This window comes from Littorina saxatilis, linkage group LG8, assembly GCF_037325665.1.
Source record: "Littorina saxatilis isolate snail1 linkage group LG8, US_GU_Lsax_2.0, whole genome shotgun sequence".
Taxonomy (NCBI): domain Eukaryota; kingdom Metazoa; phylum Mollusca; class Gastropoda; order Littorinimorpha; family Littorinidae; genus Littorina; species Littorina saxatilis.
In genome coordinates this window covers 20,325,843-20,352,931 of record NC_090252.1, presented here as the reverse complement: position 1 = coordinate 20,352,931, position 27,089 = coordinate 20,325,843, and the positions used below count along the sequence as shown (strand labels likewise).

The following is a 27,089-nucleotide window of genomic DNA, read 5'->3' as shown; positions in this document are numbered from 1 at the left end:
ATCCAAGTTGAAGCAATTTACGGACAGAAGGAATCTGGAAATGTTCCACTATGCTCATGTAATGCCTCACATTAATTATGTTTCGACGCTCTAAGATGGCAGCAGTGATGTCCACTTGAAAAAAATAGACTCTCTCTATTGTCGCTCGGCTAAACTCATCGTAAAGGATAATGCCTCAACAGATATGAAATTAAAAATGCTTAACTTTCTTCCACTGGAAAAGCATCTCAAGTTAAACAAAGCCATTTGCATGCATAAATTGTATTACGGTAAAGTGCCGATTTACATTACATCATTATTTAATAAAGCTACCGATCAACTTGATCCCACCGATTCCACGAATTGACTTTTATAAGACCAGTCTTGCTTTTTTGGGTACATCAGTTTGGAATTTACTTCCATCATTCTTTAAGCACTTAAAGTCATTAAAAAGTTTTAAAAAATGTGTTACAAAACACTTAATGTCTGGGTAGTTTAACGCGTTTTGATTTACCACACTTAGTATTACGTCAAAGATATGCTGTGCATTGTATATTCTGAACATATTTTTGTTGTACTATTGCTACATGTTTGATTGCTACAAGCTTGTACTTATAATTACCTACATAGTATGCTTTTGATTTTATGAATAACCACATATGTATGATCTTCATGCCTCATCTTCATCATCATCATCATCGTCATCGTCATCTTTATAATCACGTGCTGAAGTTTTCCGACCTCCTTTTGTTGGTTAACTTTTTAATTTTGCTTTTTAATTTTATCATTGTGTATCTGTGCGTCCCAAGGACAGATTGTAAGAAAAGGCGTAGCCTTAAATCTTAATCCTTGTCAAATAAAGTTCAATTCAATTCAATTCAATTCTCTCTCTCTCTCTCTCTCTCTCTCTCTCTCTCTCTCTCTCTCTCTCTCTCTCTCTCTCTCTCTCTCTCTCTCTCTCTCTCTCTCTCTCTCTCTCTCAACTGCAACTCTTATTGATCACATATATACTGATAATAAGAAGATTGTTTCAAATGTGTATGTGTCCAATTCCAGTATCAGCGATCACAGGCCTATTTTTTGTTCGGTCTCTATGCGCTTGCCTAAATCAAGACCAAAAGGCCACACGACCATAGAATACAGAAGTTTTAGACATTTTGATGAGTCTGCATTTTTTTTGTGATCTCAGTGAAGCTCTATTTCAGAGCATTTATGATTTCAGTCTTGCAGATGATGCTTTTAATCACTTGTAAAGCATTTTAAGCACAATTATAGATAAGCACGTGCCCCTGCGTCAGCATAGAGTAAAACATGCCAGACTTCCACCTTGGTTAACATCACGGGCGGGGATGTAGCTCAGTCGGTAGCGCGCGATTTGTATCCAGTTGGCCGCTGTCAGCGTGAATTCGTCCCCACGTTCGAAGAGAGATTTATTTCTCAGAGTCAACTTTGTGTGCAGACTCTCTTCGGTGTCCGAACACCCCCGTGTGTACACGCAAGCACAAGACCAAGTGCGCACGAAAAAGATCCTGTAATCCATGTCAGAGTTCGGTGGGTTATAGAAACACGAAAATACCCAGCATGCTTCCTCCGAAAACGGCGTATGGCTGCCTAAATGGCGGGGTAAAAAAACGGTCATACACGTAAAATTCCACTCGTGCAAAAAACACGAGTGTACGTGGGAGTTTCAGCCCACGAACCCAGAAGAAGAAGAAGAAGAAGGTTAACATCAGATATTATAGAGGCGATGGCTCTGAGAGATTATTTCAAGGAAAATAAGATGACAGACGAATATAAACACCAGAGGAATGAGGCCAGTTTTCTCCCTTGACTTTCCCTCCAGACGGGCCATTTGCATGGGTTAGGAAAAAATTCATAGTGAAAGAATGAATAAAGATAGACAGATGAATCGCTAATTTCACCTTCATCCACGTCAGATCCTTCAGTTTGAAGCATTTCAACAACTTCCAACGCCGTAAAACGCCTGGCATTGGGTCTACGAGACGAGCGTGACAACTGCGTGGAAGACGCCATTGTCTTACTGTTTACCCTGACGCTGATCGTCGGTAGTTTCGCAAACCGGGTCACAATACAGACAAAGAAAAGTACAAGTGAATGCAGTTGCTTCCCTTGCACTGTGGAAAGACCACAGAACAAGCTAGCAACATTTAGTTCCGTACAAACTACGTCACGATCGCCGCACGAATTTTTGAAGTTCAGAAACGCTAGCGTTCCGTCGTCAGGAACGCTATGGCGGACTCGGAACGCTATAGCGTTCCATCGCCCGGAGAGAGTTAACAAGTCGCGTAAGGCGAAAATACAATATTTAGTCAAGTAGCTGTCGAACTCACAGAATGAAACTGAACGCAATGCCATTTTCAGCAAGACCGTATACTCGTAGCATCGTCAGTCCACCGCTCATGGCAAAGGCAGTGAAATTGACAAGAAGAGCGGGGTAGTAGTTGCGCTAAGAAGGATAGCACGCTTTTCTGTACCTCTCTTTGTTTTAACTTTCTGAGCGTGTTTTTAATCCAAACATATCATAATATTATCTATATGTTTTTTGGAATCAGGAACCAACAAGGAATAAGATGAAAGTGTTTTTAAATTGATTTGGACAATTTAATTTTGATAATAATTTTTATATATTTAATTTTCAGAGCTTGTTTTTAATCCCAATATAACATATTTATATGTTTTTGGAATCAGCAAATGATGGAGAATAAGATAAACGTAAATTTGGATCGTTTTATAATTTTTTTTTTTTTTTACAATTTTCAGATTTTAATGACCAAAGTCATTAATTAATTTTTAAGCCACCAAGCTGAAATGCAATACCGAGGTCAGGGCTTCGTCGAAGATTACTTGACCAAAATGTCAACCAATTTGGTTGAAAAATGAGGGCGTGACAGTGCCGCCTCAACTTTCACGAAAAGCCGGATATGACGTCATCAAAGACATTTATCCAAAAAATGAAAACAAACGTTCGGGGATTTCATACCCAGGAACTCTCATGTCAAATGTCATAAAGATCGGTCCAGTAGTTTAGTCTGAATCGCTCTACACACACACACACACACACACACACACACACAGACAGACACACACACGCACATACACCACGACCCTCGTTTCGATTCCCCCTCGATGTTAAAATATTTAGTCAAAACTTGACTAAATATAAAAAGGAGGGAGTCTTAAAATGGGGGTAATTTTACAGAGGTTATGAACAGAAAGTCTGAGAAAACAAGGTCTTAAAAAGGAGGGGGTCTTAAAAGGGGGGTTCCACTGTATACATGTTTCTTTTCAGTTATTTTGTTAGACAGGTACCCAATCTGTACAACATATTAAATAGGAAAACGTGCAAGCCGAGAAAACAATCAGATGCTTGAAGCAGAAAAAACAACGAAATGTTTGTGTTAGAAAGCGTAAATACATTTTTGCTTTGACAAACACATTTTAGCTGCTTGAAAAATAACAATAATGAAAGTATATTTTGTGTGCCTGTGTTAAGAACAAATATAAAAGAAACAGTTTATGGTCCCAGTGTTTTAGAAAAAAAAGAAAAAAAGTTGTGTGTGTTTGCTTAACGCCCAGCCGACCACGAAGGGCCATATCAGGGCGGTGCTGCTTTGACATATAACGTGCGCCCCACACAAGACATAAGTCGCAGCACAGGCTTAATGTCTCACCCAGTCACATTATTCTGACACCGGACCAACCAGTAGAAAAAAAGTTACATTTCCACTAAAGTGGCTAGTTACAAAAAACATGTTAGGTTTATACATGTACAGTGGAACACACATTTATTACCTCCAAAAATCTGAGAAAACCAGGTCTTAAAAAGGAGAATCTTAAATCGGGGGTAAATTTAGATAAGTTATGAACAGAAAATCTGAAAAGGCAAGGTCTTAATTGGAGGAAGTCTTAACTTTGGGGGTTTCACTGTATACCTTTACAAGAAAAAAAAATGTCCTCACTTCCTTTCAACTTTAAAAAAAAGTGACAGCGTGTTAGAAAATGTTAGTGGAAACCAATTCCAATGTATTCGTTACACTGTTACTGTTAGTATATCCTATTTTGTATGGAACACAATTCATCAAACCTACTTTCAACATTGGCGGAATCTGCCATCTTGCACTGCAGCATTGAATCCAGTCCAATTGAGTAAGGTCTGTAGATGCAGCTGAGGAAACTTTGCAAAGAAGGCTAGTAGGTCAAGTGCCAAGGGGAGGAACTGCAGAAAAAATAATCAGATACAATCATAAATGGTTGAAATGCATAACATCATTATTGGGGGTGTGTACAATGTGTTTCAACTGTTTATCTGTGCAGTTAAAACTCAGATCTATACAAAAATAATGACATGTATATAGAACAGAACATGTGTGTGCCCAAGCATTAATTTGTCAATATATATACACACAACTATTTCAAATGAAATTCAAGCAGGTTTTTACTCACCAACACATCTCGCCATAATTATGTCAGCACACGTCTCCACTGGTTGCTCAGAAGGTTCAGGCCCTTTCCTTTTATGTGTAACCACAGGCGGAAGGTATCGTTCACTGGACCACCACTATCATAAAAAAACTTCCAATGCCAAGACTTTTAAAGACAGATATTTCTCATTCCTTATACCTGGCCCATTTCGTTCTCACTTAGCCTGAACGTGATTATATTTTTGCTGCCTTGCTTTTACCTTTTACACGTTTCAGTAGGTAAATGTGCCTAACTAACATGATGACATGACTTATGTAACGATGCTACATTGCCATTACTTGCAACGTAGTTGTTTCATTGGTTCCTCAGTTCACGGAATTTGTCTTCCCTCGAAGTTGTACACGTTTGCTTGCTTGAAACTGTTTTCATTTTGCCTTTGACAATAATACCCGCTATTACGAGCTAGTCGTGTGACAGAGAGTTTTCTTGCACACGAGACTGTAGATGTTTCACGACGGCTTTAGCCGGAGTGAAACAGCAGCAGTCGAGTGTGCAAGAACACTCTCTGTCACACGACTAGCTCGTAATGGCGATTATGTCTCACAGCTTCAACAGAGGAGAGAACAAACACGTTTTGCGTACTCACGCTTGATAAACCTAAACACAGGAGCAGCCATTGTGGAGAGATCTACTTTTTGACGAAAGTGAACGAACAACTACGAATGACGTCTCGGTATATGTGAATGACGTCACAGTCATCGTCACAGTCTGTATCTTTTGAAGCATTCCATTCTTCATGACGTCTTTCTGTGTCTGCATCCGCGAAATGTTTGTTCTTTCCGGGGTCTTTGTCATCTATGTTCAGAACTCTGTCCTTCTAGTTTCAGACTAACAGGCCTCCTGAGCGAGCCACTTTCCAAGGGAAGCTAAACTCGCGTATGGAAACAGTACTGTAGTCTGGGATGCCGTTTTCAGTATTCTCAGCGTTGAAGAATTTGTAAAGAGAAGACACGACAACAGCAGGAGAAATAAAAGTCGTGTGTGCATTTTGGGGCTTTTGGAGGGACGATTTCGAGTTTGAATCCGTTCTTGCACATGCCCCAAAGCGTGTAACATACAATCTTGCACACGTTTGCTTTAGTAGTGGCAAAGAAGGAAAGCGTGTGACATTATGTTATGTTCGTTTGTATGTATATTTTGTTTGTTTGTTTAGTCTGTTAATCGTTTGTTTGTTCGTTTTTCTGTTTTATATTACTTCTTTGATTGACATTCTAACATTTTTTAAACGTATTGTAATTCAATCAAGTTTGCGTTTTAATGAAACAGATCCTGTGATTGGTCAGAATGCCCCAACTCATTAAAAATTACCGGTCATTAATTGTCGATAACCACTCGCTAAAAAATACATTAACAACCTGCTGGCGAGGCGCATTGATACAGCCTCAACTAGTCTCGGTTAGCTTTGAGGGTCATTTTACAAGTAGGAAATATGAAGGCCGACCAAATATCGAGACCATAAAGTATGCGAAGTGATGACGTCGAATACGTGGCGTAAGTTGATGCATGAAATCTTCCGGACTACGTCAGTCAATTCCAAAGATCGCTTTTGTGATGAAAAGAATTTATTTTAGACGTTGCTGTCCAGAAACCCGTTAAAAAAAAGAAGTGAAAATGAGTGTGAAAGAAAACAAAACAGGAGCAGAGTGATGATATAGGAATACAGAGACATATTTCTTGGGACTTGACCCTTGCATGTAGGTGGACTGAAAGTAGTGTGTGAACAGAACAGAACCAATTCTGTCTGTTTAAAACCGCATGAAAGCAAGAAAGAGATCGTCGTCAGATTGAATTACAATAACATTAACATGCTTCCATTTGAAACTGCTCGGTCTTCATCGGGGATTGACGCCCTCCCAAAGTCTAATTGAAGCCCTCCGTCGCTTCGGTCTGTCGGGCTTCAATTAGCTTTTGTCGGGCGTCAATCCCCGATGAAGACCTCGAAGTTTCAAATGGAAGCATGCTAATGTGTAAATAGAGAATAGTACATGGCTTGCTGTGTCGTACCAGATTTATACTCGTTGTTTTTTTTAAATATTGAACTGCGAGCGAAAGCGAGCTGTTCACTATTTGAAAAAGCAACGAGTGTAAATCTGGTACGAAACAGCAAGCCATGTAGTATTCTGTTTATCCTACATACTGTACTTACGTGTATTTTACTGAAAATGTCCTGTATTCGGGACAGCTAAATTGAAGACGCTTGTTTTGGAACATCGATCTCTTCTAAAGCCTCGTGCAATCTATTACGTCAAAGCAAAGAAACGTCACTCTGAAAGTGTGGCGTTACGTGTTAGTTCAAAAAATTCATCAGGGTAATTAGCGAGCGCAATTTTTTTTCTATAATGACGTTTGTCTCGGTGACTTTGGCATCATGAGCAGTGGAAAAACAGGTCCCTGCCAGACGTGCTCGACATGACCTCATTTACATGATACACACACGTGTGATTTGAACGATTATTATCTCACGGGTGCCTCTCTCACGTATGTAGGATAATTATCATTAGATTAAACCCTCCCACGGGCGAGGGCTTGATGTAAAAAGCATCGTTTTACTTATACCATTACATTCGTTAATAAATAATTTGTCTTTGTCTCGTCTTGTCTTGTCTCCTCTGTCTCTCTCTGTCTCTGTCTATGTCTCTCTCTCTCTCTCTCTCTTTCTCTCTCTCTCTCTCTCTCCTCTGTCTCTCTCTCTGTCTCTCTCTCTGTCTCTGTCTCTCTCTCTGTCTCTCTCTCTGTCTCTCTCTCTCTCGCTCTCTCTCTTCAAGAGGAGGAAACGCCCCCATGTGTCCGGCACCTACCCCAAGTCGACCGCAACACCTTTCAAGAAGAAATCGACCATCTAACTGCTGATCGACATTCATGTTGTGTCGAAACTGGTACAGTGCTACCTGCATGTCGTGCCAGACTGACTCTTCAAACTAACCTGCAGGCGAACCGCGAACTGTCATTTCCTAACTTAGCATCTGAGTCAGACGCGAACAGTACAGAGGACTAGGAATGTGCCTGGCCCCTAAGCTCACAGTATATATATAAGTTGTGTGTCATACAATATTGGAGGGTTAGTAAACAAGCTTTCCGATAATAACCTGGTTAGTTATCTTGAACGTTTTGATTTTGTAGCTCTTACAGAAACCTTTATTGATAATGACTTTGATTTGACTAACACTTTTCTTGATTATTTGAAATTTATCTATCCAGCGGTAAAACTCTCTTCTCATGGAAGACGATCTGGTGGAATTTTGGCTCTAGTGAAGGAATTTCTGTGTAATTTTGTAGACCAGGTTTTCGTTGACTGCAGTAACGTTATTGTTTTGAAACTGTCAAAGTGTTTGTTTGGTAGTGATAAGGACGTATTATATATAGTGACCTATATTCCTCCGTATGGAAGTCCGTTTTATAACCAGACTGAATGCGACTGCCAGATAACAGAATTGGAAAGGTGTATTGGTGACTTGTTGGAAAACCAGAGTGACGTATATGTAATTTGCACTGGTTATTTTAATGCGAGAACTGGTGACTATCAGGTTAATAGAGCTTTTAGTCAAAGTATTGGTGAAACTGATATAAGTGATAGTCCCTCCTTATGGGAAACCAGTCGCATATCTCAAGATAAGGAAATTAACGGTTTTGGTAAAAAGTTGTTGGATTTGTGTGTATGTTATGATTTTGAGTTGATGAATGAGAGTGCTCGAGGAGATGATCAGGGTAAATTTACATATTTGTCTGTGTCAGTGTTATCGATTATTTTCTCGCCAGTTTTGATTTTTCAGATTTTGTTCACAGAATGATTGTAGCCGATCGAATCGAGTCTGACCATATGCAACTCGAAATGGTGTGTAAATGCCAGGTTGCAGAAGAAAGGTTGAAGAAAAAACAAAATTGTGTCAAATTTGAAAACTTTTTTTGGAGTAAAGAAAAGGTTCTGCAATTTACAAATTGTGTTTTATCTGAAGAGTTTATTGAAAATGTGAATGACGCACAGGCAATGATTGATGAATGTCCAGAAAGATCTCTTGATATGTTCACTGATGCTGTTTTGAATGCGGCAGATTGCATGAAAAGGGTCATTATTCAAGGGCGACAATCCAAAACACAGACAGCAGTATGGTTCGACAAAGAATGCCATATCAAACGAAAAGAAGTGAGAAAATGTTTAAGACACTTCCGACACACTAATTTTAAGGAAGATTATGGGTTGTATGAAGAACAGCGTAAAGAGTACAATGGTTTGAAGAATCTAAAGAGGAATCAAGAAAAGAAAACATCCTTAGATGCTTTGCTTGATTCAATGCAAAGCCCAAAAGACTTTTGGGCTGAAATTCGCAGGCATAGAACGAAGAGAAGGGTAATGAATTGTATTGAGAAGGAAGATTGGTTGAAGCATTTTGAAGGAGTATTTAATGAAGGAGTTGACATAAATGTAGAGGAGGATGTATGTTCTACCGCAGACGGTGTTTTTAATGACATTTTGGATGCAGAAATTACTGGAGCCGAAATACGAAAAGCGATTAAACATTTGAAAACAGGAAAAGCAGCAGGCCCAGACAGTATTTTGGCAGAAATGATAAAAACAGTTGAAAATGAGATGTTGCCATTTTTGAAAAAAATATTTTAATTATTTGTTTTCTAAAGGACACTTCCCGCTTCAATGGACGAAGGCTACTATTATTCCTTTATATAAGAAAGGAGACAGAAATAATCCGGATAATTATCGAGGCAAATCACTTTTGAGTATTTGAGCAAAGTATTTACCCAAGTTATTAATAACAGACTGGTTCTGTGGTCGGAAGAAAACTCCGTTTTGAACGATGTACAAGCTGGTTTCAGAAAGGGACGTTCCACCACAGATCATATTTTCACTCTGCATGCCGCCATTGAGAAACATCTGTTAAAAAGATCTAAGTTGTATGTTGGTTTTATAGATTTTAGAAAGGCTTACGATACTGTTAACCGCACTGTGCTGTGGTCCGTGTTGATGAGATCGGGTGTCAGCGGAAGAATGTTAAGAATGATAAGAGCTATGTATGCCACTGTTGAAGCACGTGTCCTTTCCAATGAGGGTTATACGGACTATTTCGAATGTCTACAAGGGCTGAAACAAGGTTGTGTTATGAGCCCAATGCTGTTCTCCTTGTTAATTAATGAGTTGGCGAACGAAATTATTGAAAAGGGCAAACATGGTGTGTCCCTCGGTCCTACGGAACTTGAACTTTTTTTGTTATTGTTTGCTGACGATCTCACTTTGATAGCATCCACTGTTGTTGGATTACAGAACCAGTTAAACGTTTTATGTACAGCAATGCAACGACTGGGTCTTAGAGTAAATCTAGATAAATCAAAAATAATAGTTTTCAGAAAAGGCGGATTTCTAAGTGCAAGAGAAAAATGGATTTTTGATGGGAATCAGTTGGAGGTTGTAAATTCGTATAAATATCTTGGCCTCACCTTTTCAACAAGACATAGTTATGGCGTCGCAATTGAAGACGCAGCAACAAGAGCAAAGCGAAGCACAATCGAAATTTTGAATACTTTAAAGAACATGGGTTGTAACTCATTTGATGTATTTTTAAGTTATTTGATGCGCAAGTATTGCCAGTACATATGGAGCCGAAATTTGGGGTTATGAGAAGTATGACCAATTGGAACGTGTTCATTTATTTGCATGTAAACGGTTTCTGCACGTAGTAGATAAAACTCCCAATGATGTTGTGTATGGTGAATTGGGTAGGTATCCTCTTTGGGTGACAACAGTCACAAGGTTGATTAAATATTGGTTACGGTTATTGAGACAGCCAGACAATTTTTATTCAAAGAAGACATACAAAATGTTGTTCAACCTCCACAAAAAAGGTGGTATCACATGGGAAACGCATGTAAAGGCAGTTCTGTGTGAAAATGGATTTTTACCAAGTTTGGATGTTTGGATGTGGAAACGAGAGGGTGTTTTTTGCAGAACTGAAGGAGAGGCTCTGCAGTTCCTTCTGTCATGATTGGCGTAATCATTTGGACTCGAGTGAGCGCCTATCACTGTATGGACAATATAAAGCCTGTTTTGAAAAATAACGTTATGTGGACATTTTATGGAAAGATGTGTACAGAAATGTCATCGCTCAATTTAGAATGGGCGTTTCACAGATAAATAACCACAGATATCGCTTCCAAGATTCAACAGAAAACAAGTGTTGTCCCTTTTGTGAAGATAAATTAGAGACCGAAATCCATTTTTTGTTTGAATGCCAAACATATTGTGAGCTAAGAATAAAGTATTTAGCACAGTTTTTAAGTGTTGGTGATCAGTTAGGCAGTATGATTACAATGTTTAAAAAACAAGACACAGAAACAATTGTAGATTTAGCAAAGTTTTTGTTTTTTGCATTTCAGTTAAGACTGTCAATGTTAAATAATAATGAGGATTAATTGTCGCTGAAGGTTTTGTTGTTGCTGTATTTATTGTTCGGTTGTATGTATATATTAGGCAGCATTGATGTGCAAGATTATAGATAGAGGAAAGCTTGGAAAAAAACCACTGTGTATTTTGCATACGTTTCAATATCATGTTTTTCTATTTTTTTCCTGTGATTCATGTGTACCCCCCCCCCCCCCCCATTGAAAGGGGCTGTAGGCCCATATTCAATTACACTGTGGATTGGATTGGATTGGATTGGATAAGATTTACAGTCCAGTGAGGTTACCCTCATGGAAATTCGGGCTGCTTTCTCCCCGGGGAAAGCGAGCTGCCATACATACGGCGCTACCCTTATTTTTTTTTCCTGCATGCGTGTATTCATGTTTCCTGAGACTTAATGCCGTGTGAGATGGATTTTTTTTTACTTTATTCCAAGTCCCACGGGTATTTGATGGTCATTTTTATCTATGCCTACACAATTTTGCCAGGAAAGACCCTTTTGTCAATCGTGGGATCTTTAACGTGCACACCCCAATGTAGTGTACACGAAGGGACCTCGGTTTTTCGTCTCATCCGAAAGACTAGCACTTGAACCCACCACCTAGGTTAGGAAAGGGGGGAGAAAATTGCGGCCTGACCCAGGCCTGAACACGCAACCTCTCGCTTCCGAGCGCAAGTGCGTTACCACTCGGCCACCCAGTGTCAGTGTCAGTGTCTCTCTCTCTCTCTCTCTCTCTCTCTCTCTCTCTCTCTCTCTCTCTCTCTCTCTCTCTCTCTCTCTCTCTCTCTCTCTCTCTCTCTCTCTCTCTCTCTCTCTCTCTCTCTCTCTCTCTCTCTCTCTCTCTTTCTTTGTATCTTTCAGTCCATTATCGTGTAATTTGTGTGTGTGCATGCATTATTGTGTGTTTGTGTCTGTGTGTCAAAAAGACAGAGAAAGAGAGAATGCATTGTGATATCAAAGGCTTTTTTCTCCGTTAGGCTTGAAAGGTCACTAATTTTGCAAAATATTATTTGTGCTCTGCAGTATGTGGAGACATGATGCAGACAGATGACACCTATGACATATTCAGTCCCAACTACCCTGACAATTACACGGAGCCTGGATTTAAATACATCTGCCAGTGGGTGGTTCCAACCAAGAAGGACGGGACGTGCGTTTGAATTCTGAACTTTTTTGGTCTGGCTAACTCAGTTCACTCTATCTGCATTTCAGTCTGTTGTCAAATAGCAGGTTTAGTGGCAGTCTAGATATAACTGAATTGCAATTTTCTCTTGATGATTCGCCAATGTGGGATAAAACTACAAATTTGATACTATAAAAATGTTACACAAAACACGGGAAGTCCAATATGAACTACCTCAAAATAGATCGATGTTATAATACAAAACAGTCCTCTTGGTTTCAAGAAACCTTTAACATGGTCACATATGAATATGTTTTATTATTGAGGATCCGTACTCGGGCTTACTTTTTATATCAGGGAATTCTGAAAAGTACTGTTTCATTGGATCAAGGTCACAATCTTATCATCATAATGTCTTCTGAGAATTTCATCTGAGATTCTAAAAATCGTTTCTCAGAGCAAAAGGACAGTGAAGAATATATTATCGCATTTTTACTGATCACATGACAAAAACACCTGTTGTCATTGGTCAATCAGGAACTGTATATCAATTCATATCGCGCAAGAAGTTCCTAGTGAATTTGATATCGGGCAGGAAGTAGTTTTCCAATTGTAAATTAGAAGAAAAAAATTTCACTTGAAGGAAACACAAGTATATCATTATTTTAAAGCGCAAATTTATAAAAGGAAAGTAATTGCATCAGCAAGATTAATCTGTGTAATGAATACATACACACTGTTTCCACCCACCTTTAACAGAGAAGTAGTAGAATGGTATGTTTTAATCTTACCGAGGGAGGCGACTGGAACAGCCGTAAACAAACTGAACTTTGGAGCGAGAAGCGAGTTCTCTTACAGGGTGTCCGCGCTCATCACTCGCGTAAAGGCTGGAAATGAGCAGCCGATTATAACATTTTGCTCCAGCATGAATCACTGTCCCATCCCTCTTTGTCGTAGCCATGCAAAATCCACACACAAACCTCAACAGCTTCAAAACAGTCACGAAGGCTATCGGAAGACTCCCGCAGTGGGGCACTGCGGTTATGAAATTAAAAGCTCCTCCTGTTTTTGGAACCGCAGGAGCTTTCTAGTTTGCTGTTAGGTAGATTTTTGGTTCCTCTTTCCTGTCATGCTCTCTTTTTCTTCATGAATTCTTTTCTTTTTTCTGCCTTCTTGCTCATTCACCTGTATTTTTTTCCAAAAATCTCTTCTCTTGCCGCTTGTCTCGCGATTCATGTATAGTTTAATCTGTTAGTGTTCTGATGTAAGTCCAGCAGTAGATAGGTTAAGCCTATTTTAACAACTGGAAACTGGTAATCTTCCAGTAGGTATTAATTTAGTTTTACTAAAGCCTGCTGGGACACAAGTAATGGGTTAGTGCATTTGTAAACAGGAATCGCTTGACAAGTGGCCCCCTTCATCCCCCCCTTCCTCGTCCTGATATGGCTCTGCGTAGTCGGCTGGACGTTAAGCAACAAATAAACAAACAAACAAACAAACAAACTATCGGAAGACGCCATCTTTGAAAGTTGTCTTGGAATATTGTGTCGTCTGCAGTTGGCGATTCGACAACATTATCAACACTGCAGTCCGTCGATAACGACGAAGAACTGGAAGCTGTCTTCAACACAGAAAACGAGCCAGAGGACTTCACTGATACAGTCCGAGGCACTTCAGTTCCTGCCATCGTTTATAATTGCCAAATTAAAGCCTTTGAAGTCTAAAAGTTTGCAAGTAACCGCGAAGGCTGTTGCGTGTTCCTCCACTGAACCTTTTTTGTGTGATCTGTTTACACAATATTTATCTTTTCTTTGTTGTTTTTAGATGCCTTATTTACGTCTTAGAAAACGAAAGAGTATTTGAAAAATGAAAGTTATAGCAGCAATTAAGTTGTGAAAGCAGGAACAGACAATCCAACATTTCCAACATGGCAGTAGCCTCCCTTGCTCTTGACCGATTTCTTAGACTGGGGTAAATGGAATGCGATAAAATCGTTATCTTTAGATTTGACTGCGATATTCAGATTTATCAGTGCCAATGTCTCGAAAGCCTGAATCATATCAGATCTCGGCTCACGCCTCGATCTGATATGATTTCAGCTTTCTCGACATTGGCACTGATAAATCTGGATATCGCAGTCAAATCTAACGATAACTAATACCTTCACAGATAGCCTACTAGGAAACTAACACCCTCCTCAGGGGTACAAGAGACTTCAAAACGTATGCGTGTGTGTGTGTGTGTGTTGGGTTTGATTTAATTGATTACAATACGTACGTTTGATCCGTTTTCGAGCACATCGTGCCGTGTGCGTCTAGATGCAGGTACAGTGGATTCCCCCACATTCTTCAGATTCGTCAAACTTGCAAGAGACCCCCCCAAAAAAAAAAAAAAAAAAAAAAAAAAATCTGGTCAAATCAATAGTATCTCTTTCTGTCTTTGTGTTATAAAAATACCGACGATGATGATGATGATGATGATGATGATGATGATGATGATGATGATGATGATGATGATGATGATGATGATGATGATGATGATGATGAGGCAGTGATGCTGATGTTGATGATGGTTGTGCAGTGTATACGTTTATGTAACCTACGTGGATCTTGCACCGAGACATTCTGGAGGAATGTGTTCTGCTGAAGCACTGCTGCTTAGCAACTCTGCAGGCGAGCAGCGAACACTGTGTGGCTCGATGGGGACAACCCACTACAAATGTGAGATATAAAACAGTGGAGATTATAACAATGGTTGTGTTTTCACAATTGTTGACAAATGACGCACTTCGACGGTATTCTTCTATACGGCTAGCTAGTTGGAAATAAGGACATAATCAAGTCAGGCATACCATCTACAGCTCTGCATAATTGAGCTGCATCATCATAAGATAAACTTGGCCAATGAATTATTGCAACCATTTTCGCACGCTCAGAAAAGCGTTAAGCCACAATCCATTCTAATTGAACTTTATATGCTGGAAAAGGTAATTATGTCTGCTGTTCATATCATTTGTTCGATCGGTGGTACTTTGTATAGGCATCCCGTGGCAGCCTGTCAAACAAGGTCACCCCTAAAATCGACCTGACAAAAATCAATACCCCGTATTTTAAAATCTGCAAAATCAGAATGTGCACTTATCAAACATTTCTGACTACCATTGGAAAGGCCATTCAATTTCCTGTTCCGAGCATTTTGTTATCATGCACCTTACGTCTTTAGTATTTGTGTAGCCTGTAGGTGTCAACCGTTTCAGAGGCCAAAAAAGGCACGTTTTGCGGTCATTTTTTGAGGGGGTCCTCCACTAAGAGAGCCATTGTGTCTGTTTGTATGTGTGTGCGTGTCTGTGTCCGTGCAAAGCGTATCAAAAGCTTTCGGGCGGATTGTTGTTAATTTATTAAAAACGATGTATGCATCATTAAGGGCCTTTCCTTTTGTCGTTTTTCTACTATTTAAATGTTGAAGTCTATGGATATTTGATGACGGAGCGCAAGAATATCAATGCTGGTAGCCTTTTGGGGGGGACTTTCACATTCTTATTCCATCGACATTGAATTAATGGATCCGAGCCATTATTATGCCATTGGCATTTTTTTTAATGCATACAGCATACACCGCGAATAATGGATGTGTAATCTAGACACACAAAAAAGGGTTTCCTTGTGCTGGGCATTATGATGTGCAGTCAGAGCGATCAAGGACGAGTTCTTCTACGTCACTCTTCTGGTTCAAACCCCGGAATCAGCATCTGACTTCGTGCAACGTTCAGGATTTAAGATCAGTGTCTCCAGTTATGAAGGTTAGTTTGCAATAAGATTTCATGGGTAACACAGGTATAAATGTGATTTAATTTTCCATGAGAGTTCGAACGGAACATAACTTCGTTACAAGAATATTGTGATTAAAATCACATGACCCTGTACTTCAGTCCTTAACGTAAGTTACCACAATAGACATTTCGCACCAAATTTGCACGGTACTTACCAGAGTTATTGATACATGCAGGGTGCAAATGCCATTAGGTGTATCTGCAGACGCAGTCTTGTGACGCCAACGTTTATGTTTGGAGTATCATAACACACATGGGTTGAAAACTACTCATCCGATTGTCACCGACATTGGTTGGAGTGTCCAAGGACTCTTCTGCGCTTTGTTTCTCCAGCCTTTCGACAAATGCTGAAAACATTGTTTTTTACCAGTACAAACATGTACTATGATTGTAACAAAAAGGACAACTTTCTTCCCAAATCTTATTCTGAGGAACCTAATGTAAAACAATACATGTCATTTTCTTTAGTGTCTAAAGTAGCAGGCAGCAGATTGTTTTAATTGCTTTTTATTCATTAGAGTTTGGTTATCTTAATCTATTTTTAAAAAGGCAAAATCATGCAGTTTTTAGAAAATGATCTATTTCAAAGACCAAAGTACAGACAACGCCGCTTAACTCGAACTCGCTTAACTCGATTTTTCGGATATCTCAAAGTGAACCATTGGTCCCGGCCAGCAGCCTTCTTGTTATCACTAAAATTCCTTCACTTACCTCGACTTTGGATAGTTCGATTTTCTGCTTAACTCGATCTCATGCCCAGGTCCCACCTTATTTTCATCACCATCGGTTAGCTTGATATCCCACTTTTTTATCTCCATATGACGTCAAACGAGAAGTGACGCACAAATGTAAACGTCATAAGATTATGTCGCAAACAAAACATGGAAAATGTGACCCACCACCGCGAAATGAGTCGCACGTCACCTCGCGTGGTTCTGCGCTAGGCTTAAGGGTCACCTTAGTCACAGGCTTATAGCTCAAACAGTGTTCACTCTTTTTTAAAACGGTTTTCACCACTGGATTGAGCATAAAAGATTCTTTAGGAAAATGTAAAAATATGAAAATCATGGAAAGGTGACATGCGACTCATTCCGTGGCGGAGGGTCACACATAGTTCTCAGATGGAGAGATGGATGGATTGTTTAATTGTATAACCAGTGAATTGGTTTTCAAAGGTAAAACAAAAGAAAAAGTACAAAAGCAGCATTTCACGTAATCAAATCAAAAGTATATATACATGATATTACACTGACTTGATCGTTGATCGTAACAATTTTTGACAGATGTCTGCTAATAAAGTCAGCATACAAGCACATACAAACACACACACACACACACACACACACACACACACACACACACAAACCGCACACACACACACACACACACAAACCGTCACACACACACACACACACACACACACACACACACACACACACACACACACACACATGCCGCACGTAAATACGTACATATAAATATATACACCATAGCAAGCAGATTTGCACACATCATCAAAAAAGCCCCAAGAGCCTGCTGAGAGCTGTCCTGTAGATGGACTACGCTGCTTACCTCGTTTTTTCGGATACGTCGAAGTGAACCATTGGTCCCGGCCACCAGCCTTCTTTATATCACTAAAAATCCTTCACTTACCTCGACTTCGGATAGCTCGAAGTCTTCCTTTGAAAAATCGAGCTATCCGACATGTTGGATAACACGAACTTTGCATACCTCGAACTCTTTGGGGGGGCCCCGACGAGATCGAGTTAAGCGGCGTTGTCTGTACTAACATGTGCTTAGCATGTGTGTGTGTGTCTGTCGGTCTGTCTGTTTGTCTATCTGTCTGTCTGTCTGTCTGTCTGTCTGTCTGTCTGTATGCGTCTGTCTAAGTCTGTGTCTGTGTCTGTGTGAATTCTAGACTGCACTGGCATACTTCCACCAGAAGGGACTGTAACCAGTCCATTTTATCCTGATCCCAGCCCAAAGTTCACCTATTGCCATTGGACCCTGCCAACCAAGAAAGACACTAACATTTGGTTCAGCTTTATTGACATCAACATTATTGGAGGTAAAAGACACCAGTTACGCCAAGGATAGCTCCCCACGGATGCCCCACCTAGCGCACTTTGTTCTCTTTAAAATGACACAACCCAATCCGTCTCCTGTAAAATACCAGTTGCTGATCACAGATGCCGCCAGGCTTTTACATACAGTACAATACTCATTTTGTTTGACCCCTATATACGACTAGTGAACACCAAAGGTGCTCGCCATACAGACCCAGTTTTATTTTAAAAGAATGCATCTCGCGTGGACGTAAAGGCAGCAATCCAAAGCCTTTATAATCTAAAGACAAAAAATGTCTTCTAGCGAGACCACCATTGTTAAGGTGGAGGTTAAGTCAATTTAGTAAGTTTTCAATTGCATCATGCTTCTTCGTTTCTTGACCAGTAATAGTCGCTAATTAATTATGTATTTAGTGTTTTTTTTGTCGATTTAGGTATACATACTGTGACAAATTGAAACCTGGCAGTGAGGAGTGTATCACTGCAACAGTTGGTCTACATCGTTATGTACCCGTGTTCGCATAAATATTGAATTGGCAATTCAGTGTATATCTGTGTTTTTCAGACTGTAAAACGGATGGAGTCACTATTTCTTGGACATCAGAGAACGGAACACCTGAAACACGTAAATTCTGCGATAGTAGCGATACAAAACATCGTTTGGAAGGTAAGCTATGCATGCAGTGCCAATTAGTTATAGTTAGTAGGAAGCTGAACAAAAAGGAAATGAAGAGTTGTTGCCTATTTGGCGTTTGCCTAAAACGTTGTGTGTTGACTTACTTAAGCAATACGAAGAGGTATACCAGTAAGCAGTGTAACATTGTCAGTGCGTGGACAATATCAGCAAAAACAATCAGATAAAAACAATACTAAACACACAACTCAACGTTGAGGTTTCCTTTGATTTTTGTTGTCCTAGAGCCCCCAATTTTACTACATGTAGCTTCAGATCAACAATCTTCAGATCGTAGCGTGATCATTTCTGCTGGATAAGACGTATCTCTTTTAAGATAAATAAACAACTAAAGAATGGATGCAGGTAGGCTATAGTCAAAGACATTATCAGGTTGTGCTGTCATGCAGAGTGTTAAGTTTGAGATGGCTGCTTAGTGTTTTGTGTTTGCTATTCTTAGCTATGCTGTTGGTACGTACATGCATCCGATGGTACGATGTCATGATGTCAGAAACGATGTCATTCAAGTGGCCCAGTATTCATCTTATGTTTCTTTCAATAACCAGTTGTGCATCAATGGAGTCAAATCTTTCTTTTGCTAGAAAGTAGGTTTTAGGTCAAAGGTCATTACATGTGTGTGTGTGTGTGTGTGTGTGTAAGTGTGTGTGTGTGTGTGTGAGTGTGTGTGTGTGTGTGTGTGTGTGTGTGTATGTGTGTGTGTGTGTGTGTGTGTGTGTGTGTGTGTGTGTGTGTAGTTATGTGAAAAAGAGATAGATCAATCAATATGAGGCTTATATCGCGCGTATTCCGTGGGTACAGTTCTAAGCGCAGGGATTTTTTTTTTATGCAATCTATATCGCGCACATATTAAAGGCGCAGGGATTTATTTATGGCGTGTGAGATGGAAATTTTTTACACAATACATCACGCATTCACATCGGCCAGCAGATCGCAGCCATTTCGGCGCATATCCTACTTTTCACGGCCTATTATTCCAAGTCACACGGGTATTTTGGTGGACATTTTTATCTATGCCTATACAACTTTGCCAGGAAAGACCCTTTTGTCAATCGTGGGATCTTTAACGTGCACACCCCAATGTAGTGTACACGAAGGGACCTCGGTTTTTCGTCTCATCCGAAAGACTAGCACTTGAACCCACCACCTAGGTTAGGACAGGGGGGAGAAAATTGCTAACGCCCTGACCCAGGGTCGAACTCGCAACCTCTCGCTTCCGAGCGCAAGTGCGTTACCACTCGGCCACCCAGTCCAGATAGAGAGAGAGACAGAGAGAGGGATTTACAGTATTCTTCATTAAAAAAAAACCACCTCTGCAATCAGTCACCGTATTATAAACCTGGTTTTTTAACAGTGCCTGGTCAACAACACCAGTCCCTTACGATCACATTCCAAACGGGTGAATCGTATGAAGGGTCAAGGTTTAGACTGCAGTACCTCGGTGAGTATGTTTGTATCAACTGCGGCAAAATCTTTTCCTTAACACTGTGTACCCCAACTATGTTGACCAAGGTTTTTTTTAGCCGAGACCAGCTGTGCTGCAGCAGGTCAGTCAACATTGTAGTAACTGTGTAGCAACTGTATATTAACACGCTGGAATGCAGGCGTTAGATCGACGTTACAGGAAGCGACTGAATCTAACAATCTGAGCGGATGTATCCGTACCTGGTCAGATATAGAGCCATATGAGTGGGTACCTTGGAGACAATGAGTTAAAGACGGTCCTTATTTGAGCCCGAAGTCGACTTTGCGAATTATTTTTTTTTACCGAACACTCAGTGCTAAAGCTTCCTTTGGTCAGCTTCGCGGAGCATACTTCGCGTAGTCGACTTCGCCCAGTTAAGGACAGGCTTTAAAGGCACTAGAGAAAACTGAGGCGGGGCCAAGTAAAACATTTTACAAGTAATACTGGAGAGAGAGAGAAGTCAACTGCTGCAAAGAAGGCAACTTTGTTGCTGTTGCATGTTGCTGAACTCTGCACACATCATTTTTGTTTTGTTTTATAGATTCTAAATTGTTTACAAAACAACACCATTCTCCTAATTTATAACAGGATTTGAAGTATTAAGTGGGAAAACAAAGTTAGCATTTTTAGAACATTCTACATTTCTAGTGTGATATACCTGAACGAAACGTGTTTCATAGTTTCAAAAACCTATACCATCATGCGTGTACACTGAGAATGGGGCTAACCTGCATTGGTCCGGAAAGCCACATCGGTTACGGAGACTAAAAAAACGACAATGTTTTCGAAACTTTGTTAAACTGTATGCAATATCAGTATCTGGCAAACCTTATGTCTTTCATCAGATATTTGCTTTGAAAATCCGCATGTGTGAAAATGTGAACAACAGTTTTACCACTGCTAAGGAAAATGTAAAATTGCACTTATTTTCTGTTATCATTACTTGTTGTTGTGTTTAGAGGCTCTCCGGTGTGGTGAACCATTTCTAGAAAGAGATGTGGAATACAGCAGCCCGGGCTACCCATTGATGATTACAGACATACTTCCGTGCGTGCAGTACCTGCAACTCGATATCCGAGAGACAGGGCATCTCGTAATATGGGTAATGTTGACAAAGCAACAATTATCCCCATGATAAATTACCATACACAAATTCAAGGGAATCAACAACAGTCTTCAAACAGGATTCACAAGATTTTCTTTGTTTATCTGTCCGACGATCGGTCTGTTTGTGTGATTGCGGAAGGGTTTTTCCAACTGAGAGTTTTTTGTGGTGGAATCTGCGAAGGTGAAATAATTAGTCAAACCACTCTGACATGAATAGAACAATGTCATCAAAAGGGCAACGTTATTTTTTTTCAGTGGCACCATTACAAATTTAATGGTTCTGCCGACATCTGTGTTACGGTGAAGACTGAGATGGCCAGCGAAAATCGGACATCTGGCCCCAAATGCATTCCTAAAAGTGCGACACATAGGAAGGAAAGCGATGGCGAGAAACCTACAGTTACTAAACGTAGGTCTGCCTTCTTTCGCTGTCCACATACCTTTGTTTATTAGTATGCATGTGTGGGTCTGAGTAAGTACCCCTGCGTGTGTGTTTGACTATGTATGTGAGCCTGCTTGCGTGTGTGTCTGATTGTGTATTTGTGTGCCGATGTGCTTATGCATCTTTGCGTGCGAATATGCATGGTTGTGAATGTGTGGATGTGTGTTTTCTTGCCTTGTTTCTTGTGACAACCCAAAAGGAATACACAGATACCGTTCAAACATTACTAATCAACAAACACACTGCGGTGTAATTAACAATTCGGTCAATCCCAAATGTGACCCTCCACCATGAAATGAGTCGCATGTCACCTCGCACGGTTCTGCGCTAGGTTTAATATAAGTCCGGGAAGTGTCTGGTAACAGTGTGAGGGTCACCTTAGTCACAGGCTTATAAATCAAACAGTGTTCGCTCTTTTCTAAAACGGTTTTCACCACTTGATAGAGCATAAACATATGAAAATCATGCAAAAGTGGCATGCGACTCATTCCGTGGTGGAGGATCACAAATGCGGAAAGTCCAACTGAAATACGTACGGTTTGCTTTTGCTTTCCAAACACATAGAGAGAGAGAGAGAGAGAGAGAGAGAGAGAGAGAGAGAGAGAGAGAGAGAGAGAGAGAGAGAGAGAGAGAGAGAGAGAGAGAGAGAGAGAGACAGACAGAGAGACAGAGAGAGACAGAGAGAGACAGAGAGAGAAAGAGAGAGACCAACACAGAGATGTTAGAATGGCAGTTTTAAAAAAGAACTATAAAGCTGAGGCTGAATGTTTATTTTGTTTAAAGGGAAAAACAACGTCGAAAGGTGACGTCATGATCTTTTTTCTTTCAATATATATATATATATAAAACATCAGAAATTGTGAAAGAAATATATATATGTGACCCTCCACCACGAAATGAGTCGCATGTCACCTCGCGCGGTTCTGCGCTAGGCTTAATATAAGTCCGGGGAGTGTCTGGTAACAGTGTGAGGGTCACCTTAGTCACAGGCTTATAACTCAAACAGTTTTCGCTCTTTTCTAAAACGGTTTTCACCACTGGATAGAGCATAAAGAACTCTTTAGGAAAATGTAAAAATATGAAAATCATGCAAAGGTGACATGCGACTCATTCCGTGGTGGAGGGTCACATATTATATATATGTTACAGTAAATTCTCAAAACCAGGACATTTACAAAATCCCTGAAAATGTCAGTAAATTTGTAAATGTCCTGTTTCACTCAATGATTTTAAATTTCCTACAAATTCTAGGAAATGTGTAAACGTTCTGGTTTAAAGGGCCAGGAAATGTGCAAATTTACTGAAAACATATTTCAATGAAAACGATTGGGTTTTTTTGATTGAAGGAACTCCACTCCTGACGTCTATTATGTTCAGTAAATTTGTCAAATTCTGTAAATTATGTTTTTCTTCTATTTTCCTTATTTTGCATTTTGACAATAAGGAATTTGAAATTAAACAAGCAATGTTTATTTGAACATGACTTTAACCGAAGACCTTTAGATTTCGGTTCTAACACACTTTTGAATTTTCTAAACAAGATCATTAAACTGTCAATTCGTCAAGTGATTAATTCTTCACGAATATTTTTCAATCTAAATCTTGTATCCTAATTTATTTTAAGAAATTACTTGGGAAGATTAGTGTTGGCAAATATGTCACATTCTTCACATTTCTAGGACATTTCCCAATTACCTCTACAGTTTCAAAAGAAATGTGTATATTTTGCATGCTGATTGTTGCTTTAAGTTGCTAAACTGAAAAAAAATAATCTATACTAAGTAAATGTGTTTATTTCATCTCACTTCTAGGGAAATTATTTATTTTCCACTTGATCATGTGAGCGTTTACTTAACAGGACAATTGATGTTAATTAATATGTCAAAACTTTAAGTTTATTTGAACTTTGTGAAGTAAACGATTTAAGACAGAACTGTAGATTTTTAGAGGCAGTCAAGGAGACAGACAGGGACAGTGAGAGAGATACACAGGCACACTGAGAGAGAGAGAGAGAGAGAGAGAGAGAGAGAGAGAGAGAGAGAGAGAGAGAGAGAGAGAGAGAGAGACTTAGACTTAGACTTAGAACATTTTATTCACATAAAGGGTAGACATTTTAGGCCATAGGCTTAATCTTACAATGTGCCCTTTACATTCACACAAACACATATTCACGCGTGCGCCCGACTAGAATCATAGAAACATCAAGCATACAGTAATAATAAATGAGAAAAGTAGTAGAAAATACATGAATGGAACATCAATAAAGCAATTACAGAATGGAACATTAATTACGCAATCACATTTGCGCACTCACACGCAGACGCACAAGGAGGAACACATATAATACTAATAATAATATACACACAACTAAGTGCCATTCAACAAGCACACAGTGAGCCTACCAAGACAGGTAGATTTAGCATTATGTAGGCATGCAGCAGTCAATATTTCAGAGTAATAAAACAATTATAATTAACAAAGCTAGCTACAATACCGGCAGCGTAACTTATGAAGACCTCAGTATGTGTTTCCTGAGGGAGGTTTTGAATGCGTTCAATGAACGGCACGTTTGTACATTCGAAGGAAGAGAATTCCACAGAGAAGGTCCCACAAAAGCAAAGCTAGTTTTGTATAGATCTATGCGAGTCCTTGGTAATATATATAGAGATTTGTTTGACACATAACGCTCGGAAGCTTTAATCAAGAATGCATTTAGGTATGGTGGGGCCAGCTCATTGAGCGCCTTGTACATTAGAATTAAGATGTTGTAATCAAACTGCTGTTGAAGTGGAAGAATATTGGCTACCTTCAACTTTTCTGACGTGGACAGATAAGGATTGGTTACAATAAGCTTAGCACCTCTTCTGTGCAAGGAGTTTAGTTTTTTCATTATATTTTCACTGGCACCGCACCATACCGTGGAGGCATAATTAATATATGATAGACAGTGTGCCACGTAAAACATTTTCAGTCCCTCCTTGTCTACAAAGGGTTTTAGTTTAGATAGGAGATGGAGATTGCTTGACAGCTTTTTACAGATATTCTTAACGTGTATGTTCCACCTAAGCTCCTGGTCAACTTCAATTCCTAGTACTCTGTGTGATGAAACCTGTTCTATAGGATCTGAGTGCAGTTTTAAGTTGAGGAGAAGGGGCGCTCTCTGATGTTTCTGTCTAGATGTGACTACCATACTGCTGGATTTTTTGGGATGCAGGGTCATTTTGTTGTTACTACACCACTGTTCAACGTCGTTGATTCCCTGCTGAAGGTCAGCCTCCACTTGAACTATTTTTTTGGACGATGAGTGAAGAGAGCTATCATCAGCAAAAAGCTCACAAGATACATTTTTATTCGTAATATGCAAAGGTAGGTCGTTTATGAAGATACTAAATAAAAGTGGGCCAAGAATGGACCCCTGAGGAACTCCGCAATTTAGAACACCATCTTGTGAATATTGACCATTTAGATATACCCGCTGGGATCTGTTCGTGATGAACGATGCAAGCAACTTAACTGTATCACTGTTGTTTATATAAAACTTTAGTTTAGTTATGAGAATATTGTGATCGACTGTTTCAAACGCTTTCCTCAGATCGAGGAAAACTGCACCAACTAATTTGGAATCGTTGATAGCCGACAGCCAGGTGTCACAGAGACGGACAAGAGCCGTGGAACAAGAATGAAACTTACGAAAACCAGATTGGAATTGGTAAAAAAGATCGTGGCTTTCCATGTGATGGATTACATGTTTATGGATATGCATCTCAAGAGGCTTAGAGAGCACCGATAGAACAGAGATAGGACGAAGGTTGTTGATGTCGCTAGAATCCGACGTCTTAGGAATAGGAATAACTTTAGCACATTTCCACTCCAGAGGGAAGACCTTTGTTTTAATACATAGATTGTACAAGAACGTCAGGGACTCTACTATATACGGAAGTGAAAGTTTTAGAAAGAAGGTACTAATAGTGTCTACGCCCACGGACTTTTTATTCTTGAGGTCAGATATATATTTCCCTACTTCATGAACTGCCAGTGCAGGGATAGGGCTCTGGTCAGCAGACCGCAGCCGGTCACTACAGAAACTCTCAAGGAGAGGGTTAGAGAACTCGTTTTGTGTGGCTATAGAATTAGATTGGGTAAGGAGGGATGCGGCGGACAAGAAGTGGTTGTTAAGCGTGTCTGGCGATTCCACGACCGAGGGCGCTAAAGACGGCTTACGCTGCTTATGCGTAACCTCGTTCATGGCACGCCAGAGGTGCGCTGTATCACAATTATTCGAAATCATCTGTTCGAAATACCTACGTTTCGAATTTTTCACTAAAACACTGATTTTGTTCCTCTGAAGTTTGTATTCGTTAGTGTTTTTGTCCTTCTTAAGCGTGTCCCTAATTTTCATAGCCTCCATTATTTCAGCTGTAATCCACCCAGGCTGCGCCTTTTGTTTAACGCTCCTCCTTCGAATGGGGGCATGCTTGTCCACAATAGGCATAAACAAGCTTTGCCACAAGGATAAGGCATCGTCAGAATTATCACAATTATGTACAGGAGAAAAGTTGACATGACTCAAATCATATAAAAAGGAAGTTTCATTAAAGTTCTTAGTTGAGCGGTACTCAAAGGTGGTATGCTCGCCCTTGGCACGCTTCCGTGGTCTCCATGACAACGTGCACATGATGGGACTGTGGTCACTGAGACTGACATCAGAGAGCCGGACGTTAGACACCCTGTTTACATTATTGGTATAGATATGATCTAGTAGGGTGGAGGAGGTGGGAGTAACTCGCGTAGGCTGCTGCACCAGTTGTTGCAGTCCAAATAAATTGCAAGTTGACTCCCAGGATGTGTGTGTTTTAAAAAGATCAATGTTGAAATCCCCTAAAAGAATATAGTCAGATTTTGGATTTGCCGCAGTGACAAAGTCCATCATGTGCACAAAGTCATCATACCAGGCATAATTATAAGAGGGATTTCTGTACAAGATACAGATAAGTATGGTAGAGTCTTTAGTACTACGCTTTAGCTGAACCCACATGCTCTCCACTCCCCCGGTCTCTAGATCCGGGCGCCGCGTGACATAAGGCAATACGTCATTGTGAACATAGATGCCGAGGCCCGTCTGGGGAGAACGAGTGGCGTCCTTTCGAAGAAAAGTATAATTGGGAATGGAAAGTTCGGAATCAGATTGCAAATTTAAGCGGGTTTCCGTGAGACCAAGGAGGTGGAGGCGCGGGGGTCCGCTAAGAAGAGAGAAGATGTCATGCAACTTGTTGCCTAGGTGATACACATTAACATGACCGACACGTATGCCCGAGGAAGAATCTCTCATAGGTTATAAAACAACGCAAAATTGAAATTAAAAAGCACTATTAAACGAAAGGGGATAAGCACAAGAAACGGTGTAGGTAAAACGAAACAATACCTAACAAATGTAAGAACAAAAGTCAAATAGAAAACAAGTGAAGACAAAACGGAAA

The 27,089-nt window shown here is 40.0% G+C and overlaps 1 protein-coding gene across 1 annotated transcript in view; it reads left to right on the top strand.

The window, feature by feature from the left end:
* Nucleotides 1–27,089, top strand: part of LOC138974547 (uncharacterized) — a 252,051-nt gene that overhangs the window by 213,657 nt on the left and 11,305 nt on the right. Inside the window, exons 54-61 of the mRNA XM_070347263.1 lie at nucleotides 11,913–12,039; nucleotides 14,593–14,732; nucleotides 15,698–15,811; nucleotides 17,760–17,909; nucleotides 18,473–18,574; nucleotides 19,953–20,039; nucleotides 21,023–21,165; nucleotides 21,426–21,579. Of these exons, the coding sequence (XP_070203364.1) occupies nucleotides 11,913–12,039; nucleotides 14,593–14,732; nucleotides 15,698–15,811; nucleotides 17,760–17,909; nucleotides 18,473–18,574; nucleotides 19,953–20,039; nucleotides 21,023–21,165; nucleotides 21,426–21,579 (1,017 nt within the window). The remainder of the gene's footprint in view (nucleotides 1–11,912; nucleotides 12,040–14,592; nucleotides 14,733–15,697; nucleotides 15,812–17,759; nucleotides 17,910–18,472; nucleotides 18,575–19,952; nucleotides 20,040–21,022; nucleotides 21,166–21,425; nucleotides 21,580–27,089) is intronic.